We start from the raw sequence: 22,500 nt of genomic DNA, 5'->3' as shown, positions 1-22,500 counted from the left end.
GACCTGCAGCTTCTCCCCACATCATGCGTAGATTTGCAGCAGTGATTTGAATGTGCACTTACAACAAGTAACATAAGTAGGAAGAGTAACAAAAGTGAGCAGATAATCAGAATTCGAAAGAGCTCAAGCATGTTGTTGCCATGACAAGATGCTCACTATTTCATAATACATATTTACAAAACTAGAGCAATGCAACCGTGTTGCCAATATACCTCTGCATAGTCCCTGCACATGACAATGGGTAGATACCCTCGTTCACTGTCCTAAATATAAACAAGTTTGATTTAAATCCCTTAAGCTGTTTTCAAGTATCAGTTTTAACAGTTTTACCAGACAGTTTTCTGTTTTTTGTTTTCAAGTAACAGTTTTACCAGACAGGACAGGTTTCACATCAATCGGTGAAGCTGCTTCGCAGAAGGGATTTATCGGCTTTCAAGCTAATATAGCAGCCAAACCAGGTGACATACGTAGTATAACGTCATCATTTACAAACTATATGCAACAATGGTGTTAGATGACATTTTGTAAAATTCCACAATGATAGGGTAAGTAAGTGGTTTCAGAGATGCAATTATTTAATATTTTCCTTCAATCCAATATGGCTGCCACATCATTTGACCAATGATATTTTTGTGATCAACGTTTAATTGCCATGCCTTGTCAATGACACACGTAAAGTTTCGAGTCAATCGATTCGGTGGTTTGGGAGAAGATGTTTTTTCAAGGTTTTAGGTTAAATCTAATATGGCTGCCAAACCATGTGACCTATGATGTCATAAATTTAATATTTCAATACAAATAGGTCATAAATCATATGCATGCAATTTCAGATTTTTAGGATAGGGCATTCAATTAAAACATTTATGGCTGGTATACCACTTCACTGATTATGTCTATCAGGCTTTTGTTCCCCATTGGGAGTTCTTGACAATGTGCCAAGGTTCAATATTTTCCATTCAGCGGTTTCTGATAAAAAAAAATTATTATTATTTGCATTTAATCCATGATGACTGCCATACCAATTGCCCGATTGTGTCACAATTATCACAAAAACATTCTGCATGGTATCGCTCCTACCCTGAAAGTTTCGTCTTAATCGGACATGCGGTTGCCGAGAAAAACGACGTTTAGCCCGCATGGACGGACAACCAGAAAACATGACTCCAGTCACATTATGGGGCGGATGCATGAAAAAAAACTCTGAAAAGGTGAGGGAGAAAGTGAGGGGGAGTGAAGAATTATTCTCAAATCTTCATATTAAACCAACAATATTTTCACTGCATTTCAAAGAGGAACAGTGTACATTTTTACCACCAAAGGTTGGCGGAGGTTATGTTTTCACCCCTGTCTGTCTGTCTGTCTCTGTGAACAGGATATCTCAATGTTATGGACGGATTCGGCCAAAACTATGTGGACGATTGGTTCGGCAACCAGAACAAGCCGATTTGATTTTGTTTTAAGTCCGGATCCAGATCCGGTCCATCAGTGGGATACACAAATTAAACTGTTCAGCCTGGCGGAGGGAGCTACGCACTCTACTGAGTGTCGTTCTAGTACGAGTGTGTAATTATGATGTTCTAAGGAAGTGGGGGTTTGGAGGAGGAAGGAGGGGGTGAATCAATTTTTTTTTTTTAAACAGCTATGGGAAGTGCAAATTGCAATGCTGATGACAATAGGAACAACAAAAACAACAACAGGCAAAATGTATATTTCCCAAATAAAGTTTCACCCTGGGAAATCCCTTCACACAGATGTTTGTTTGTTTTTTTCACTCGCCATACTGACGACTCGTCACGCCTTCAGACTGGGTGTGGTACGAGTAGAAGGAACTATGCCGTGTAAAGCCTGAACGTATTACTGTACTGTATATAAAAGCCTAACACAGACAAGGTACTCTACAATATAAGGTTTATTTTATTAAGTAAAATAAAAAATAAAAATTAGAGTTTTAAAAGTGGCAGAAGTGACGATTAAAAAGGAAGCAGACTGTTAACTGGATCAATAAGGGGTGTACTTTGCATGACCATCAATTTAAGGCTTAGTTTTTAGAATCAGGAAAACAGTACGAGAGAACATGATGATAAAACCCCTATATGATTATGATAATACCTTCTCACCTGATAAGATCACGCTATTGAGTGCTTGTAAAGCATGCAAGCCACAAATGGATTCTTCACTTTGCTTGGTAATGACCGAGCTGGAATGCCAATTGCATAAATGGGAAGAAAAGAGGGGGAAAAAAAAAGAATACCTTGAACCCACCTCCAAGTGCCCGTTTTCATACCAGTGGCTGCACAGAGTTATAGCCTGGCTCATCAACACAAGCAAACAATTGTTTGCAAGCAGCCTCTGTTGAGCAGCTGACGGTCACATACAAGTCAATGCAGGGCGTAACACTTACAGCCAGCGGCTTGCGAGTCGCTCGTTTCAGAGGCATCATGGCTGTTGGGCTCACTGCAGGCCTGCACCTCAAACCCCTTACCCACAACTACCGCCTCCACAAAAGGTTAGTGGGCGTCCCTCAATCGGTCAGGAAGGAAACGGCAGTACACACTTTGAACCCGGCCCACCCGGCGGGCTAACAGCTAGCAATCGAGCAATCACTCCGGCAATGCTTACAGAAGTAAATTAATCGTACAATGCGGAAGCGGCGAACTGACAGCTATACACATGGGCTGATTACAATATGTGGATGGGCGTTGCTCGCAGTGAAAATATCAAGGCAAAAGGAAAAGGGAGGGTGGAAGCAAGGAGCTTAATAAACTACAGTTGCTCTTTATCGCTGTGCTCAATAATTTAAATCCAACACACAGGCAGGAAGCACAGTCTGTGCACGGCCTTGAAGTCAAGAAGATTTTGAAGTGTTGTCCAACCGGACCTTTGGGTCCAACCAATATGGTGTTTAACTTTTATTTCTGATATCGCATTCAACGTTTTCATTTATTACAGATCACAAATAGAATACAAAAGCTTCATTTGCAATTCGGAATAACACTAAACCACAAGCAATCATCCCGGATATTGCGTTTTGATAATCATTATGGAACACATTGGGGAATCTTCGCAAGCACCCAAAATTATAAATAAATTCGATAATCAATTGGTGTCCATGAAGTTTAGGCAAAAACAAAACATCTTATTCTAATAAGGAAAACTCATCTCCACAAGGTGCATGTTAAGAGGTATGCCCAAGGTTAATTAGGAAGTAAATGTCAGAGGGAGATGCACATCAAGACAGTTTAAACAAAATCCATAGCTTCAAGTGGGCACAAATAATTAAAGCAGTCTTAATGGATACAAATTTCACAATGCTGCGGAAATCAAAGGCACATTAATGGGTGATGCTGCCTGACTTTTGGAAGGAGGCCAATATCACCCCATTACATAAGCAAGGTGCAAAAACCAATCCCCTTAACTACAGACCTATAAGCTTACGTCTGTCCAATCATCAGCAGAATCATGGAATCCATCATTGCAGTTGATATGAAATCATTCCTTTTCTCCAACAACCTCATCCGAGATCACCAATTTGGATTCAGACCACGTCACTCCACCTGGGACATGCTGCTTCCACTCATCCAACAATGGATGGAGGCCTTCAATGTCAGACATGAGTTCAGGACTGTCTCTCCGGATGTATCTCGTGCTTTCGATAGTTTAGCATCCCGCCTTACTCTGCAAACTCTCTGCATATGGCATCCAAGGCCAACGTGTGGCTTTCAATGGAATCCTTTCATCTCCTCTCCCTGTCAAGGATGGAGTGCCCCAAGGCAGTGTGCTAAGCCCAGTCCCATCATTGATCTCTCTGACTTTCTGGAAAATCCTCAATCTATTTGCTGATGACTTCACCCTCTGCCGTGACATCTCTCATCCTTCAGAAAGGCAGGCTGCAGCCTCTTGCCTCTCTCCATAACTTGATAGAATCACAAGATAGTTAAACATTTGGAATATGTCTTTCAATCCTGACAAATCTCACACTCTCAATATGTCTCTCCGAAAAGACCTACTGGGCAACCCTCCCATCTAATTTCTGAGCAATCCTCTTGAAGAAGTTCTGTCACTCAAGCTTTTCGGTCTCACTATCTGCCATGATCTTTCCTGGGAAAACCACATTTCCAAGCTGGCCTCCAAAGCCAGGCAGCGACTGGGCATCCTCTGTCATGCGAAGTCCTTCCTTGGCACACCTGAGCTCCTCACCACATACAAGGCTTTCATCCGCAGCTCAATTGAATACTGTTCCCCCCTCTGGGCCGGTGCTCCTGCCTCACACCTAGCTCGGCTTCACGCTGTTGAAACCAAAGCTTTCAGAATCATTGGAATCTCCCGCGATGAAGCTAACTCCGAGGGCCTTTCACTCACTCACCGCAGGCAGGTTGGTGGTCTTTCTGTCTTCTACCGACTCCTCTCCGGCCTAGCTCCCCCAGCTCTGCCTGTGCTCTGTCCTCCGTCCTCCAAATATTCCTACAGGTCACACAAGATCTGCCTGCAACCCTCTTATGGTGAAACTTCCAAAATCAAGTCTCTCTGCTCACCTTCACTCCTTCATTCCTCTTTTCTCCCACCTCTGGAACAAACTCCCTCACTATCTTCAATCCCACTCTCACTATCTTTATCTCTATCTCTCTCCAAAAGGGTCAAATGCCAAACCGTCCCATCTACCTTTGTAACAATCCTCTTGAATTTAGGCCATTCAAACCCCTGGATCTCACTATCAGCCATGACCTTTTGTGGGCAAACCACATTTCAAAATTGGCCTCCAAAGCCACCCACCAACTATCCTCCGTCATACAAAGTATTTCCTTGGCACACCTGAACTCCTGTCCACCTACAAGCCTTTCATCCACAGCTTGAAGGAGTACTGCTATACCCTTTGGGATGGCACCGCTGCCTCACACCTTGCTCAGCTTGATATTGGGGAAACCAAGGCCTTCAAGATCATTGGAATCTTCCACGACAAAGCTGAGTCCATGGGCCTTTCACAGACAGGTCGGTGAACTCAGTTTTTCACAGCCTCCTTTCTAGTCTTGCACACTCTGCTCTTTCCGTGCTCTGTCCCACTCTTCACGCAGGCTACCATCAACCCCCTTCTGATGAAACTCCCAAAATCCAGACTCACAGCTCACATCCACTCAATACTTACTTTTTCTTACATGTGGAACCAACTTGCACATACTTTTCAATCTGATTCTTCCTTCCAGGTATTCAGCAGAGCTGTTCAACACAATCTCCGAATAAAAACATGAACCTTCCCACCACCATCAATTCCCCCCCCGCCCCCCCAAACCCCTATTAACTCACCTCTTTCCAAATTCCCAGTTTTTCCCTCCTGAGAGTTTGCTTTTGCATTAATCTTGTCTACTCCATGCATCATCCCCTATCCCTCATTCCTCCCCACATCCATGATTTGTCCAAGTCTCCCTTTCTTTTTTGTTTTAACCCTGCTGTTGGTGTCCCCCACCCTTCTCTTTCTGCTGTTCCTTTTATTCTCCTGCTTCCTGATCTGTTTTTTTGTTTTTTTTCCTGATCTGTTCTGTGTTCTAGCTCTTCCACAATGCAGGACATTGTGTACAAAAAAGCAGTGTGTGAGGCAGGGAAGCCAGCCCAAATAGGAGAGTAATACTTCATCAAGCTGTGGATGAAGGCTTTTGTTGGTAGATTGGAGGTTAGGTGTTCAGATGGGAGATGCCCTTATAACTCGTTTTTTTTTTTTAAATGCCGTTAACAAACTTTGGTCCAACACGTGTGATGAAGGTTGTGGTCAAGTTTCATTGGAATTGCACGTGTTTCTGAGAAGAAAGCAAATACCTATTTTGGAGGGCAACCCCCTTGTACACACCCTTAGGGTCAGACTTTCTTTTTTTTTTTTAATGCCAAGAACAAACTTTGGTACATCACGGGTGATGAAGGTTGTGGTAAAGTTTCATCGAAATAGTTTGTGCAGTTTCAAAGGATAAAGGAAATTCCTATTTTGGGGGGCTCAAACTCGGGTCCACTTTGACCCCGTATATCCCGTCTAGACCCCGATTTTTCTAATTCTGTGAACAAACTTAAGTTGCAACATACCAATTATCATTTGTGCCAAGTTTGGTCACAATCCCATGAGCAGTTTCAGTGAAGAAGTTGCAAGTGTTTAGGGACTGACTGACAGACGACGCCACCCCATACCATAAGCTCCCAGGAACTATGTTCCAGGTGAGCTAAAAATAACCTTATGTACAATGAATGAGGAACAATTATGTACATGAAGCAAAAACATGCGTACGGCTTATGTGCATATATAATATATCGTGGTTATATACTGTACCTGGGATCATTGCAATTGTACTGAGCAATGGGCCAACACCCAGACCTAAGGACTGAAACCTGCCAATCTGTGCTGCTTCATCTGGTGTGGAGTCAGACCATCTGTCCAGCCAATCAGTGTAAATTAATGGAGTGGTCAGGGTGGCTGGAAATGGACCCATGTATATCTATATATATATTGTTACGGAACCCAACGTCGGCCTCGGATCCCTTCTCGAGGGGGGATTAGTCCCCTCGTTTGTGACTGACCGACGTGGTCCCTGAAGCTGCACAAGCTCCCTCCAGAGGCAGGTGAGCAGCTTCGTTCGCGACCGCGGATAAGATGTTAATTTGCCGAGCGGATGGCAGCCGCGGCACGAACCGTTAACAAAGACTAACCCGATCCTGACCGTTGGCCAAATCGTGCCACAGGTATTCAATGGGGAAAAGACAAAGACGACGGATGTGAAGAAGAAGACGACGAAGGCAAAAGGTTGGAAATACGACTATTATTTATTATTACTATTTACACAATGAAAGAAACCAAGGAAGGAAGGATAATAAAATAATGAAGAAAGAGGGACGGACCAGAAGGACACAGTGCAATTTCTAGCTTATACAGACTTAACTTATACCCCAGGACAAGACAAAAGACAGACTACAAGTACACTTACACGGGGGATGATGACAGGAATGGCAGGAATGGTTTGGGACGGCAGAGAAGGGGAGGAAGGCACGGAGCTGGCTGGAGCTTGATCCCACACGGGACGTCGGGCTGGACCTCGACGGCCACCGATGCCACCGATCCTGGTTCCCGTGGGGTTACGGGTCGAAGCTGCCTGGTGGAGCCAACCTGCTGGTGGGGGGTCTGGCGTGACGGGTTCTCTCTCTCTCTTGAACGTAATCGTCTCTTTTGCCGCCGTGGGGACGTCGCGTGCTTTTCCCGGACTCATCTGCATAGCTCATCTGGACTCATCTGAGGTGGGGGCGTCTCCCGCGGGTTATATAAGCCCCACCCTCTAACCTTTACGAACCTCCCCGATCGCTCTTCCTCTGCCCTCTCAAGCCAAACCCCTCGTGCTTGGTTGGTTGTAGGGGCTCTCCTGGCCCCACCCTCCGATGACGAGGTTGAGACACGCCTTTCCTTCCCAACTTGACCGCGTGCGTAATGGAGGTTTTGGGGTGATTCGAGCGAGCCCCAGCCAAAGGGCAGCAGTGGCGAATGCAGCAAACCGCCCAGTGCAGTTGGCAATTGACGAAAGGGGGGATGTGCAGGGAATCTACCTTGTTTGAATTCGATGCAATGCAGTGTTAACTAGTGGAAAACAGAGCCTTAACCTAATACACAGAATAAGGAAATAACTACCAACAAGGAGGAAATCTATGATTTGGCTACGTGATTGTATATGACCTAACTAAGGGATGCCATTTGACCTTTATACACAACAACTGGAGGAAGGAGGGTGACATTTTACCACAATAAAAAAACACAATTCTCATATCCACAACAATATAAAACACAGTTTGTGTGTGTGTGTGTGTGTGTGTAATGTTACAGATAGACTCCTAAACGGAGAGGCTCACGTGCTTGATATTTGGCATAGACATGGCCATTGAGCCTGGGAAGAACATGGCCGACCTAAAAAAAATTATTTCATAATATTTTTTTACCATATTTTTACCTCAGCGCATTTCAGCGAGGAACATTATGCACGGAATCTGAGGCGGTGGCAGAGCAGCGCGCTGATTCGCTCAGAGCGATCACGTGATGTTCCTTGCCGCCATAAACTCACAGTAATGCGTTCGCACGTAATTCAGAGCGAAAAAGCGATTGCGTTTTTTCACATTTCAGCGAGGAACATTGCCATTCACACCACATAGGTTTTTTGTTTCTTTCATCTTTCGATCCATATTTTTTTTCAGCGAGGAATATTATACATGGAATCTGAGCCGGTGGCAGAGCAGCGCGCTGATTCGCTCAGAGCGATCACGTGATGTTCCTTGCCGCCATAAACTCACAGCAAGTAGCATAGATTTTAGCATGATTAGCATTTAGCATGATTTAGCATAGATAGTAGCATGTTTCACATAGATTTTTTTTCAGCGAGGAATATTATACACGGAATCGGAGCCGGTGGCAGAGCAGCGCGCTGATTCGCTCAGAGCGATCACGTGATGTTCCATCCCCGCCGCCAGACCATTGAACATAAAACACAGTTTGTGTGTGTGTAATGTAATGTTACCTCCCCTCCCCCCTTCCCCCTCCCCTCCCCCCTCCCCTTCCCCCCATTCCCCTCCCCCCTCCATCCTCCCCTTCCCCCTCCACCATACCCCTCCCTTCTCCCTCTACCCTACTCCCTCCCCTTTCCCCCTTACCCTCCCCCCCTCTTCCTCCTCCCCTTCCCCCCCTCCTTCCCCCTCCCCCTCCTCTCCCTCTGTCCTCCCCTCCCCCCTCCATCCTCCCCTTCCCCTCCGCCCTCCCCCCCTCCATTCTCCCCTTCCCCCTCCCTTCCCCCTCCACCTACCTTCCTCCATTCCCCCTACACCCTACCCCTTCCCCCCTTACCCTCCCCTTCCCCCCTTACCCTCCCCCTTCCCCACTCCTCACCCTCCTCCCCTCCCCCTCCCTCCCCTCCCCCTCCCCCTCCCCTCCCCTTCCCCCTTCCCCTCCCCCCTTCCCCCTCCCCCTCCCCCTCCCCTCCCCCGCCTGGCAATGCCAGGTACTTCTGCTAGTAGTGATATTTTCTAAGTTCAAAAAGGGCATAACTTCGTGAAAAATTGGTGAAAGGCACCAAAACTCAAACTTGTTCCGTAACTTATAATAAAGTCATGTGCCAAGTTGCAGTTGAATATCTTAAAGGGTGTGAAATAAGCAGAAACCCACAGATGGGACGGACGGACAGACGGAGAACATACCTATAGTCTCCACTGGCATAGGCGTCGTTTTACTTCTCTATTTCAAGAGTGGAGGGGCAGGGGGATTAATATTAAAAATGGGTGGCGAGGTGCGACTTCCAGTATTACCCTTTGTTAGTGTTGTTACAGTGTACATTAAATCACAAATACAGTTTAAGTCCATTATTTAATCGCCCTTGTTTTTTGTTTTAGCCTAATTATTTGAGATGTTTACCAGCGACCACCAATATTAGCAAAATAACAAATTCTTGAATTAAATGCACTTTATGAATCATGTCTCCCCAGTGTTACACATACATAAACATTGGCTTAATATAAATATTGTTCTTACCTTAGTGACTAATGTAGGTGCAATCATCTTTCCCTTTGGTTAGCGTAAATGTCCTCAATGTCATCAATGTCATCAATGTCATCTATATCATCTATGTCATCCATGTCATCCATGTCATTCTATGTCATTCTATGTCATTCTATGTCATCCATGTCATCCATGTCATCTATGTCATTCTATGTCATTCTATGTCATTCTATGTCATTCTATGTCATTCTATGTCCTCCAGAATCAGCTTTGCAGTTAAATCGCCTTCTATGTGAAGAGGCAGTGGAAAAAAAATTCTTTCTTCCATCATGGTTGAGCATATCTGTTATGATGCATAGCTGATACAAACTGAAAGCTGCTCTGTCTTGAAAGATCTGGCCTTATCTACCATTATACCAAAAAAACCTGGTCTTATTCACACTGCCTGTACAATTTTTTTGAGAACCAAATCTGCACAGATCTGTAGCACTTCATTTTGAAATTCAGGGCTGGTGCAATTAAAAGCCTACATTTTATTATAATTTGTCATACTTTGAAAAGAAAAATCACAAAAGTCAAGGAAATTCCCTTTCAATGGAGATTCCTTGCCCTCATTGTGCCCACAAAACGGTAAGCCAAGCTTTGAAAGTAACTTGACAATGTCACAAACCTTTGAAAGGTAATCCCTGTTTCTCTCAATGGTGCTTTTATGACTTTCCGAAAGCTTCGCTTCTACCAATACTGTTTATTCATTATGTTTGAAACATTGCCACTTTTCCATACATTTCAAATGAACATGAAAGACGGCATGTTTAGACAATTTTTCTGAGAATTTCTTCCAATACTGCACGCCTTTTTTGATAAATGAATGCTCAGCATAACCTTTTTAGCCCCTGTTGGACTTGGTCTGAAAGGGGGCTTATGGATTGGGTCTTGTCCGTCCGTCTGTTTGCAACCATATCTCGGAATATGTATCGACCGATTTTGTTCATACTTGGCAAAAAGACAATACATGAGTGTATACAACCATGGGGGTTAAGACATTGTATGTCTTTTTCTTCTTGTTCTGAGTGGAAGTGACGGCAGCGAAAGCAGAAGACAGGATGTTGTTGAACACAATATTCAACCCAAGGGAATTTGTTGTAGAAGAAAACTTTAAAATAACGACTGTTTTTTTCCATATATTCTCTTTGGAAAAATCAGTCGGATGTGGTTGATTAGGCCCCATGATTTTTTTCTCCGAGATCTAACATTTACGCTTCTCACATCATCTTCAATAGAATGCGTGCTGAGAGAAGCAATACTCACTGCTACCAAAGGTTTGAGGTTATCTTGCTGTACTTGCAATGATACGGCGTCGAGAAGCGAGGTATGCAGCGGTGGCTGGATCCGACGTGGGTCAGTTTATAATATCCGGTTGTGAATCATCCACCATCGACGTGGAAGAAAACGTTGTGCAGCTCAACAATCGCTTTCACAAAAAACTTCCTAATGTCCATTTTAGCTTTTCTTTAAATGAGGTCCATTAAATCATTCCACTCTAAATTAAAACTTCAATAGCTTAAGTTATATATTCGCATTCGCCGTTCAGTTCCATCTCATGTACTCTAGACTGCATTCTGCAGCTAACAGTGATTCCGATTTGAAAAAGGATGCAGCCAATCACATCACACGATGCAAATACCACGATATCTGCCGTAGCTGGGGGAAGAAATCCACGAACTTGAGTTCCGTTTCGCTTTGTTACTCACATTTACATACGGAATGTTTTATCTCAATTGTAAACTATTGAAAAACAAATAAAGGAGGGACATCCTCTCCCCCTCCCCTTTCCTCCCCCCCCCCCCCCCCCCCCGCACCCCCTATTGCCCCACCGAAAATCTGATGGTGCCCTCCAGGTAGGGACTAACGAGGAAGATGCTATTTTAAAAGGATTTTTCACCAATTCTTCACGAACTCTCTTCATCAAGTAATAAAGGAGACCAAAGTAAAAGTGAGGGTACATATGACAGCAAAGGATAGGATATTGATGATAATTATTGTTTGACTGGTAGGATGGACATGCAGTAAATACACAAATAGTCAAATCTTGATTGCATCGACAACAACAACAGGCATTTTAAGGCCATTTTCCCTGCCAGAGCGGGGGTTAACCTTGCAGGCCCCATGACAATCTTCTCCATTTTGCCCTATTTTCTACAATCTACATCTCCCCTTGTTAACCCCCTTGCCCGCATTTCTTCTTCCACCATCTTTAGCCAAGTCTTTCTCAGTCTTCCCAGTCCTCGACTTCCTTCGACATTCATTTCCATCACTATTCTCAACCAGTCACTTTCATCCTTCCTCAACAAATGACCAAACTATCTCAACCCGTTTCTCTTCACAGCATCCATCACAGGCTCTATTCCCATCATCTTTCGCAAATCATTTGTCTTCCTCTCTCTCAACGATACTCACATCCACCGAACCATTCCCAATTACACCCTTTCCAACCTTCGTTGCTGCTCTTCGTTCATTACCCAGGTCTCGCTCCCATAAATCATAACACTTCTCATACATGCAGCATACACCTTTCCCTTCAGCTTCAACGAAACTCCCCTCCTCGTCAGCACTCCACTCAGTTCCCGAAACTTCTTCCATGAACATCTTACTCCAGTAACCGTTGCCGAGTCTGATCCACCTTCTCCATTCAGCATGTCTCCGAGGTAGCATAATGTTTTCACACCTTCCAGCTTCACGTCCTCTCCAAGATACAACTCAACATTTCCTCCATCTGCAGCTCCCTCTGTGCACACCTTACACTTGAATGTAACTGACACTGGTTAATGACCCTCTCAAACCACTACATTTTTGATGAACCCACTCAGTGCACATTGTACATTGAATGGAGTTCACTCCAACACCCTTCCTGCACACAGCACACGGCCACTTCCCAGTTCTTTCCACCTCACCACATGCTTTACCACTTGCCATCACCTTCGTTTTTCCGATATTCACCTTCAGACCTTTTTGTCTCCATACATTCCTTCCACTTGTTCATCTTCTCCTTAAGTCCATCCATACTTTCCGCAATCAACACCAATCCATCTGCATACAACAACTCCCACGGTAAACCCTGCTTTACATTCCGAGCAAGCACCTCCATCACAGCTACAAATAGTAGTGGACTTAGTACCGACACCTGATGCACTCCCACCTCCACCTCAAACTCACCACTGTTCCTGTCTTTCGTCCTTACAGCTGTGTGCGCTCTCTCGTACATTGCCATCACTACTCTGATCAACTATTCCTCCAATCCTAACTTCCTCAATGCCCATGTCACTACTTCACGTGGAACCCTATCGAATGCTTTCTCCAGATCAACAAACCCAAGAAACAACTTCTTCCTCTTCTCCATGTACTTCTCCTACAACTGCCTCACAATAAAAAGCCCGTCTGTCGTTCCTCTTCATTTCGTCCAAATCCAATCCAAACTTCATTTCGTCAATCTTCACTTTCTTCCTTATCCTCCTCTACAACACCCTTTCCAATACCTTAATTCCATGCTCCAATAACTTTATCGCTCGATACGAGCCACAGTCCAGAGGGTCACCTTTCCCCTTGTATAGAGGGACGAGGGTACTCAGTTCCCAATCCACTAGAATGCGGCCTTCTTTCACCACCAGATTGCAGATCTCTGTCATTCTCTTCACACCCCAATTTCCCGCTGCCTTCAACACATCTCCCACAACTCCCGTCGGCCCTCCCGCTTTTCTACTCTTCATTGCTTTTATCGCTTCCTCAACTTCCTTCTCGGTTATCTTCTCTGCTTGTCCTAAAACTGGGTTACTCTCTATGTTGCCATCGCATTCATTCTTTGCATTCAACAGTATTTCCATATATCTCTTCCATCTTCCTTTAATTCCATCTGGGTCCACAACGATTTGTCCCACTTCATCCTTCAAGCAACGTACCCCCATCACATCACACCTCTCTTTCGCTGTCTGCTTTGCAATCCTGAATACTGCTCTCTGACCCTCTTCCCAATCCAAGCGTTCTCCGAACATTTTCCTACATGCCTCCTGCGCCTTTGCTGCCTCTTTCTTTGCAGCCTTCTTGGCTGCCTTATAACTTTCATGCTCTGCCTTTTCTGCCCCCATACCCTTCGCCTTCTGCCACTACTTGAACTTCTTCCTCTTCTCGTCAATCTTCTTTCCAACTTCATCATCCCACCACCATGTTTCCGAGTGCCTCGGTGGTCCTTTTGTCCATCCACATACCTCACCAACGGCTCCCAACAGACTATCTTTCATTGACATCCAACCACTTTCAAGCTCAACCACATCATCCTCTGCCACACCAAGCCTCTCTTTTAATGCCTCCCTCACTGTCACTTCTTTCAACCTCCACACCTTCATTCTCAGTTGGTACTTGATCCGCCGAGCTCTCATCGCACCTTTCACCCTTATGTCACAAACAACCAAGTGGTGCTGCGAAACAGCATCTTCCCCTGGTATCACCTTTGTGTCCCGGAGGTGCCCCCTATCTCGCCTACGCACCATCAGGTCATCTACGGTTGTCGTCGACCCACCTGACGTGTATGTAACAAGCTTATTATCCTCTTTCTGGAAATGAGTATTACAAATCAACAAACCAGCTCCATCAGCAAACTCCAAAATCCTTTCACCTTCTCCATTCCTCACCCCATATCTGAACCCCCATGAACTCCCTCAAAACCATCTATACTCCTTCCCACATGTCCATTTAGGTCTCCTCCTACCACAACAACTTCCTCATCTTTCATGTTTTCCATCAGCTTCTCTATCGCACACCAGAACTTGTCCCTCTTCATCGCTCCGACCGACCTGCAGAGCATATCCTGAGATGACGTTCACCAAGGTCTTTACAATCATCATTTTCACCATCATAAACCTTTCACTCACTCTAGTCACACTCACCACACTGTCTACAAACTCCTCAGAAAACAGGACACCAACAACATGCATGCCTTCCGGGCACCCTTGCCACAAAAATTTGTATTTCTGTCCCTGCCTACCCTTCACCATTCTCACACCTCTTCCCTTCCATCTCGTCTCCTGCGCACAACATATGTCCACTCTTCTTCTGACCAATACTTCCATCACTTCTCCTGATCTCCCTGTTATTGCCCCTACATTCTATGTCCCAAACCTCAGAAACCGATCTCCATGTGGGGCATCAGACATTCTGTCGTCATAAATGGAGTGATTTCCACCCTTGCTTCGATCGGGTTCCCCGATGTTGTCGATGATTGCATCGACAGATTGAAGATATTTTTAAAGTTTTTATCATAATAGAGTTTGAACACCTTGGAATGTCTGGCATGGTCACTTCGATCTATTGCCATCGCAGAAGCTATTGATGCAAAATAAGTTATGTTGATGAAAATAAAATATAAAGGATGCTTTACATAATGTATTTACAAGACAACTTCATGATGCCAAAATAAAATGACAAAGTGATCAGCAGAAGTTTGTTGATGCAGCAGTGGGTCGAGATTACTGTCCATTGTTCATTTCCTATTCAGTACGAATGGAAATGGTTGAAACAAGCTTCAGTGTATGGCATGAAGCAAGGACAGGAAGTCACAAAACTAAAGAGCAGCAGGGTGTAGGACACGGGGAGGGTGTCAAGATGGAAATAACGATGCCAAAGAGTGAGAAATAAAGCAGGAAAAGGTTTGGAGGGAAAGAAATGGGAGAAGGCAAGGATTGATGGATGGTATTTCAGAAAGAAAGGAGAAAAAGTACGGTTCAATTCTAAACAAAATTAAATAAAAGAGGAACGTTTTACCTTACAAGGTCATACTACGAGGACAGTACTACCTTAACATAGAGCAGACAAAAACTGTAACAAAGAATGTGTACATAGGCTGCCAATAAAAGTGAATACTCAAGTTAGATGTTTGAAAACTAAGAAACAAAGACCAACTATTGCAAGTCAAGTACAAAGCCCGATAAACAACAATACAAAATATATACATTGTAGTTGTGCAAATAATTAATCAGACAAAAAAAATCCAAACATTAGTAACGTTTTTATATTTGCATACTACCCAGTCCAAAAATGGAACTTGGATTTTGGGAAAACGTTTTTATTGGCCAGGAAAGGCCTTGACTCTCCACAACTTATGTTGCAGTTCAACACTACTGAGATAAACAGAAACCTACAAAAGCTCCAATAAATATCTCACGATGCACAACATAGGAATCAACTTGCCCAAGTCAAATTCCAAGGGATAAACAATGACAAAACTTACATGAGTAAAATAATGAAAATAATAACACTCGTAGCTAGTCGTATTTAAAAGAAGCATTATGCCAAGAATGGCAGCTCACTCAAGAAAACTAGTTGCTCTTTCATATGCAGCCTCTGGCTGCTGGTTGCATCATTTCTGGAAGTGCAGTTGTTCTGCTGATGCAGTGCCACTGTTGCCAGTGAGCTGTTACTCACTTTTCCAAGCTCAGAAGGATGACAATCTGAGTCGACCCACTTGGTGTTATTTCAATGGCATGGCAGGGGCTTAAACGAAAGACCCTGGGATCTTAAGACAGCCACCTTAACCACTAAGCCAAAACCAGGCTTAAGGAAACTAGTACGAGGGGAAAAGTCAACCCCCACAGAAGGCAACAAGCAGTATCAACGATTTAGGATCTAAGTACAGCTGTATCAGAAAGATGACGGCAAATGAACCAACCACCATTGAACCAGAATCACAAAACCAAAAGGAATAAAAATAGTCTTTGGTGGACTGAGCAGCAACAAACAAAACGCATCCTATTTCTGATCAATCATTGGTGGGAATTGAAAATGCAAGCTAGGACAAAGGGCATGAGGATGCATGCAGATCACGTCCACATTGCACAGTGAACTTTCAAGCTGCAGTGTCAAAGCACAAAGCCTACAAATGAGTCAGTGAAGCTTGCGGTGGAAGGGGGAGGGTGGCCAACTGGAGTTCAACTGTGCAAAATGACAGAAATAAAACCAAAACAAAAAGGACAAAAAAATTAACATCAAGAATCCTGACTAAAGGGGCAAGCAAATACAGTACTTGTTTTATTTATTTTCTAAACCACCATCTTACGGTTGTGATGGACAATGGATATAAATTATTGGGAGATATATGTACTGTTACACAAGTCATATATGACAAAGACAGGTAGCTAATGAGCAAATTAACAACGAATATGACATTTTATCGTGGGATCACAACATCATGATGCATAGATGGAGATGGAGAGTAAACACACCAACCCAAAGAACATCACTGTACTCATTCCCAAAATTCATTTTAGCTGTCTTTTATTCCAAAACAAGTATGAATGGACGCGTGTCCCCTACAAAAACGAAAGGTTTTGCACACAAGCTGTTTCACACATTATATCGATCCCACACAAAGGACAGCAATGATAACTCAAATGGGAGGGTGCAGCCAGGGTGGGGTAAGGATAATACCACCAAAACACACACACAAAAAAAATACAGGGTGTTCCAAAAAGACCCAGACAACTTTGGTTGTTAATATATTTAAAACCGCAAATGATACTAACCCTTTAGTTTATATGATACAGAAACTCATATAGTTTTGTGCACACAATCAATACACTTCAATATGAGCTCTGTTTTTCACACGCAAGACATTAAGGCAGTAAATGAATTCTTGCCATGTTCGGCTCGGCATGTTTGCATCCACCAGTGCGCATGCAGCTATGATCCGAGAACGAAGATCCTGTAGCTTTACCACCTTGGTGGTGTAGACATCTTGGACAAACCTCAACAGAAAAAAATCAAGGGGGGATGATGTCTGGTGATTGTGGGGGCCAGGCGGTTGGTCTGTCTCGGGCAATCCATCGACCTGGAAATTTTTCATGAAGGGAAGGCTTGAATGACTAAGGCCAAATGAGGTGGAGCACCTTCCAGTTGAAAAATGATATTGGGTTGATGGTCTTCAATCTGAGGGAAGGCTAATCCTTCCAACATGATCATGTAAATTCATGAGGTCACTGTATCCTACACAAAGAAAAACGGACCCAGCAATCAGTCATGGAGAAGGCCACACCACACATTGACCTTTGGACTGTTGCGTGTGTGTTCAATGACCACGTGAGGGTTTCAGAGCCGGAGATCCTCATATTGTGCTAGTTGACCTTCCCCGATACATGAAAACAAGCTTCGTCTGTGAACATGACCTTTTTCAGGTAATCTTCATTATCCTTTTATGCGAATGAGCATTTCCAAGGCAAACGCCTTGCATTTGGGTCCATCATTTTGTTTGAGTTCCTGCAGAATCTGCACTGTATCGGCATAAAGCTTCAGTCTTTTATGCAAAATCGTGTGTACAGTGGTGGTTGGTAGTCTCAGTTTTCTGGATGCGGGTCGGATTGATTTTCTGGGACTTTGTTGAAATGATTCACGCACTCGTTCCATGTTTGCTGCACTTGTGCTTGGTCGACCGATACTTTTCTGTTTTTGACAATTTCCAATCTCCTTAAACCTTTTGTACCCCTCTCTGATACATGTCCGCAATGGCAGATACCGCCCCTACTTTGTACGGAAATTAGGCTGAACATGCGTGTCGGATCTCGTCTCTACAAACCACTCGATGCACTGAGCTTAACCTTGGAGAACCCTGCAGAACAGCACACGCCAGAGCTCACACCTCCGCAAGGTTGAAAAGATTATGTTTTGGATCCCACTGATAGATGGGATCTGCATCCGAACCGTAACCAAAATCTAATCGCTTGTTCTCGCCACCTAAACAACTCATCCACCAAGTTTTATCATAACTAGTCCACCACTCAGAGATCATGCATATCTATATATCCTATACATACATACACACACACACACACACACACACACACACACACACACACACACACACACACACACACACACACACACACACACACACACACACACACACACACACACACACACACACAGCATTTAATATGGAATACTTTTTTGTGGGGGTGAACTTACTTTTCAAGATGTCTTAGAACCAAAAGTTCATTGGAATTATGTTGAAATTATTCTAGATTTTGTTAATGTGACCTTTAAAAGAAACAAAAACCACATTTGACATTTCAAAACAAATAAATTGATCCTTGAAAGTGATGTAAACCGATATCAAACTCAATTCATGGACAGTACTGTGTTAAACGTCTGTACGTTTTCCAGAAGTATCTTTATTTTGCACATTAGCCAAAAATTTTTTTAACAAAAACAAAAGTTAAATTACGACTGGGATTACGGACAGTAAAATTACAGTTCAGCACTTCGTGTAACCCCCACGAGCATTCAGGAGAGCACGTACATATGTTGAGGCATGCTGTTCACGAGATTTGCCATGGTTTGGACAGGAATCGCTTGCGATGCAGTGACAATAGCCTGCTGCAATTCACGCACAGAGGTCCGCTGCTGGTCCAAGTGGTCGATTTGACGCGTTAATTCTGCCCACAAGCTCTCTATCGGATTCATATCCGGGGACATGGCAGGCCACTCCATATGCTCTACACCACGGTCAGCAAGAAAGTGTTGGATCATGCGAGCACGATGAGGCCGTGCATTGTCATCTTGGAAGACAAAGTTTCCTCGAAAGGCTGCACGAGCAAATGGAAGCAATGTTTCTTCCAGAATGGCCCTGTACTTGAACTGGTTCAGGTTTCCATTCAGAACAACCAGGTCAGTTTTGCCCCCTGCATGAAAAGCAGCCCAAACGGTCACCCCACCACCTCCAGCTTGGACTCTTGGCACTATACAATCTTTGTTGTAGGCTTCATTCACTTGTCTGCGCACTCGGACGCGGCCATCTTGACGATAGACCAGAAATCTAGACTCGTCACTGAAGATCACGTGATTCCAGTGTCCTGGCTGCCATTGACGGTGCTCTCTGGCCCACTGCAATCGGCGCTGGCGGTGTTGTCTGGTCAGGCGTGGCTTTCTCAGGGGACGCCTGGCACGACAGCCTGCTTGAACCAGTCGTTCGTTGACTAGCCTTCTGGATACAGGCACATTTGTCAGTTGCTGCCACTCAGTCCTAAGCCGATTAGCTGACTTGGTACGGCAATTGCGGACTAACCGGTGCAGCTGTCGATCATCCCTCCTCGTGGTTCTGCGGGGATGTCCTGGCCTCAGTATTGGAGTAGGGACACCCCTCTGAGCATTTCGTTTCAGGATCTTTGACACCTGACCTTGAGTGATGCCATACTGGCGAGCAATAGCACGCTGTTTCATGCCGTAATTTCGTAAAGCCACCACTCCATAACAAACAGCATTGTCGAGTTGACGGACCATCTCCAGAGGAAGTGGCAATAACTTTTGGAGACGTGCAGCAGTTGTTTTCCACTAATACAGAAAGCAACAACCCTTGTATACCCGACTGTGAAGCAAATCATCAAATGCACCTGTCCGTACATTTTGCCACGCCACCTGTGATATAATCCTGTTGTTGACTTCTTGCTGCGACAGACAATCAGTGACATGGTTCTTTTAACAAATAAATCACCAAAGTGTAAAAGAAACTCAACAGATTGATATACCGAGTTAAGAAAGTAAACCCAAGTCAAGGATAAAAAAATATTCCATATTAAATGCCAAGTCTGTGTGTGTGTGTGTGTGTGTGTGTGTGTGTGTGTGTAATATATATATATATATATATATATATATATATATATATATATAATTCATTTATTTTGTATAGCGCTTTTCATGAAGCCCAAAGGCGCTTTGACAGAGTGCAAAACATAATGCATAACAAAACATGAAAACAACAATTGCAAAAAGACGAATCAATAGGGAAATATTTAAAGCAAAAGGAGGGAGAAGGAGAAGTGATAGTCAGGGGTTAAATGCTGTGGGTTGAATGTTGAATGCAGTGCTGAACAGGTGGGTCTTTAGTGATGTTTTGAATGTGGTGAGTGAGGAGGAGTCTCTGATGGTGTGAGGTAGTGAGTTCCAGAGGGTGGGAGCAGCGATGGAGAAGGCCCTGTCCCCCCAGGATCTGAATTTGGTCCGGATGGGGGGGGGGGGGTCAGGAGGTTGGTACCAGCAGAGCAGAGGTTGTGGGTGGGAGTGTGTCTGGAGAGGAGGTCAGCCAGGTAGGATGGGGCCAGGTTATGGAGGGCTTTGTAGGTCAAGAGGAGGATTTTGTACTGGATTCTCTGGGAGATGGGGAGCCAGTGAAGCTTGTAAAGGACGGGGGTGATGTGGTCACGGGTCCGGGAATGGGTGAGTAGACGGGCAGCGGAGTTCTGAATGTATTGGAGTTTATTGGTGATTGTTGAGGGTGAACCATAGAGGAGGCTATTGCAGTAGTCCAGACGGGAGGTGATGAAGGCGTGGATGAGGGTTTCTGCAGCCGTGGAGGAGAGGGATGAGCGGAGACGGGCGATGTTTTTCAGGTGAAAGAAGGCTGTCTTTGTGATCTGTTTAGTGTATTTGTCGAAGGAGTGGGTTTGGTCAAAGATGACGCCAAGATTCCGGATGAGAGGGGAGGTGGATACTGGGATACCGTCGATGTTGAGGGCAAAGTTATGGGTGGATTTTGTGAGCGTTTTTGGGCCAATGATGATTATTTCAGATTTATCACAGTTAAGTTTGAGGAAGTTGATTTGAAGCCAGGATTTTATTTCAGAGATGCAGTTTGTCAGGATAGAGTGGGTGTCGGTGGAGACGGACTTGGTGGAGATGAAAAGCTGGATGTCATCGGCGAAGCAGTGGAATTGGAGACCATGACGGCGGATTAAGTGACCGAGGGGGGACAGGTAAAGGATGAAGAGGAGGGGGCCAAGAACTGAACCTTGGGGGACACCTTGGGGGAGGGGAGCAGTGGGGGATTTGCAGTTATTGATGGAGATGAACTGGTGTCTGTCAGAGAGGTATGATTTAATCCAAGAGAGGGCAGTGCCGGTAACGTTAAAGGTGGATTCAAGTCAGGTGAGGAGGATGGTGTGATCGATGGTGTCAAAGGCAGCGCTGAGGTCGAGGAGGACGAGAATGTTGAGGTTGCCAGCGTCAGAGGAGAGGAGAAGGTCGTTTGTGATTTTGAGGAGAGCAGTTTCAGTACTGTGGTTGGAGCGGAAGCCGGATTGGAATGTTTCATCCAGGTTATTGGCAGAGAGGTGATGTTTGAGTTGAGCGGGCTACAGCGCGTTCCAAAACTTTTGACAGAAAGGGTAGGTTGGAGATGGGTCTGAAGTTATTTAGGGTGTCAGGGTTGAGTCCAGGTTTTTTCAGAATGGGGGTAACAGCAGCAATTTTGAGGGATGGTGGGACGATGCCTGTAGACAGGGAGGAGTTTATTGTTGCAATGATAAGTGGAGAGAGAGCAGGGAGGGAGGCCTTGAGGGGATGGGGTCAAGAGTGCAGGTGGCAGTTTTCATTCCTATGAGGAGTTCAGAGAGGTCAGTAGGGGAGACCGGGGAGAATTGAGACAGGGGAAGGCAGGATAAGGGGGGGCAGGTGGTTGGAGGGGGAGCGGGTGCGGCGGTGGTCAAGCTGTTGTAGATGTTGTCAATTTTGCGTTGGAAGAAAGAAAGGAAGGAGATGCAGTTGTCTACTGTGAATGACTGGGTGGTGGTGTCCAGGGGGCGGAGGAGTTTGTTTATTGTCGAGAAGAGTGCTTTTGGGTTTCCGGAGCCAGAGTGGATAATTTGAGAGTAGTAGGCGGAGCGGGGCGTGGGAGAGGGCATCTTTGTAGAGTTGTAGGTGGTCCTTGTCGGCTTGGGAGTGAACTTGGGAATATATATATATATTGTTGCGGTTTTGAGAACCCACACTTGTAAATATAACATCATTAAAGGTTAAAGGTAGCACCCCATAGGTTGGCCACAAGCAACACGTCGGTCACCTTAGGACGTCAGTTATTTCATAGTCTGTGTTTAGATAAGGCCATTCCCAATAGTTGCATCTGCGTTGCATCAAACAAATAAGAGTAGGCCCCCTCGTCCATTTTGCAGCCTCCCTTCATCGACGCCATTAAG

General features: G+C 44.7%; 1 protein-coding gene across 6 annotated transcripts in view; it reads right to left on the bottom strand.

Annotated features, from left to right (window-relative positions):
* LOC137431582 (lethal(2) giant larvae protein homolog 1) overlaps positions 1-22,500 on the bottom strand; it is a 198,180-nt gene that overhangs the window by 143,818 nt on the left and 31,862 nt on the right. Inside the window, exon 1 of one of the 6 annotated variants that reach the window (XM_068123081.2) lies at positions 2,402-2,666. The exons of 4 other annotated variants lie outside the window; for them this stretch is intronic. In XM_068123081.2, the coding sequence (XP_067979182.2) occupies positions 2,402-2,440 (39 nt within the window). In that variant the 5' untranslated portion in view covers positions 2,441-2,666. Of the gene's footprint in view, positions 1-2,401; positions 2,667-22,500 lie in introns of those variants that run through there. One more of the 6 variants, XM_078780750.1, reaches the window with a different exon arrangement.

Source organism: Myxine glutinosa, chromosome 1 (genome assembly GCF_964187855.1).
Source record: "Myxine glutinosa chromosome 1, kmMyxGlut1.1, whole genome shotgun sequence".
Lineage (NCBI taxonomy): Eukaryota > Metazoa > Chordata > Myxini > Myxiniformes > Myxinidae > Myxine > Myxine glutinosa.
The sequence above is the reverse complement of the archived record's forward strand: the minus strand, read 5'-3'. Positions and strand labels throughout refer to the sequence as shown.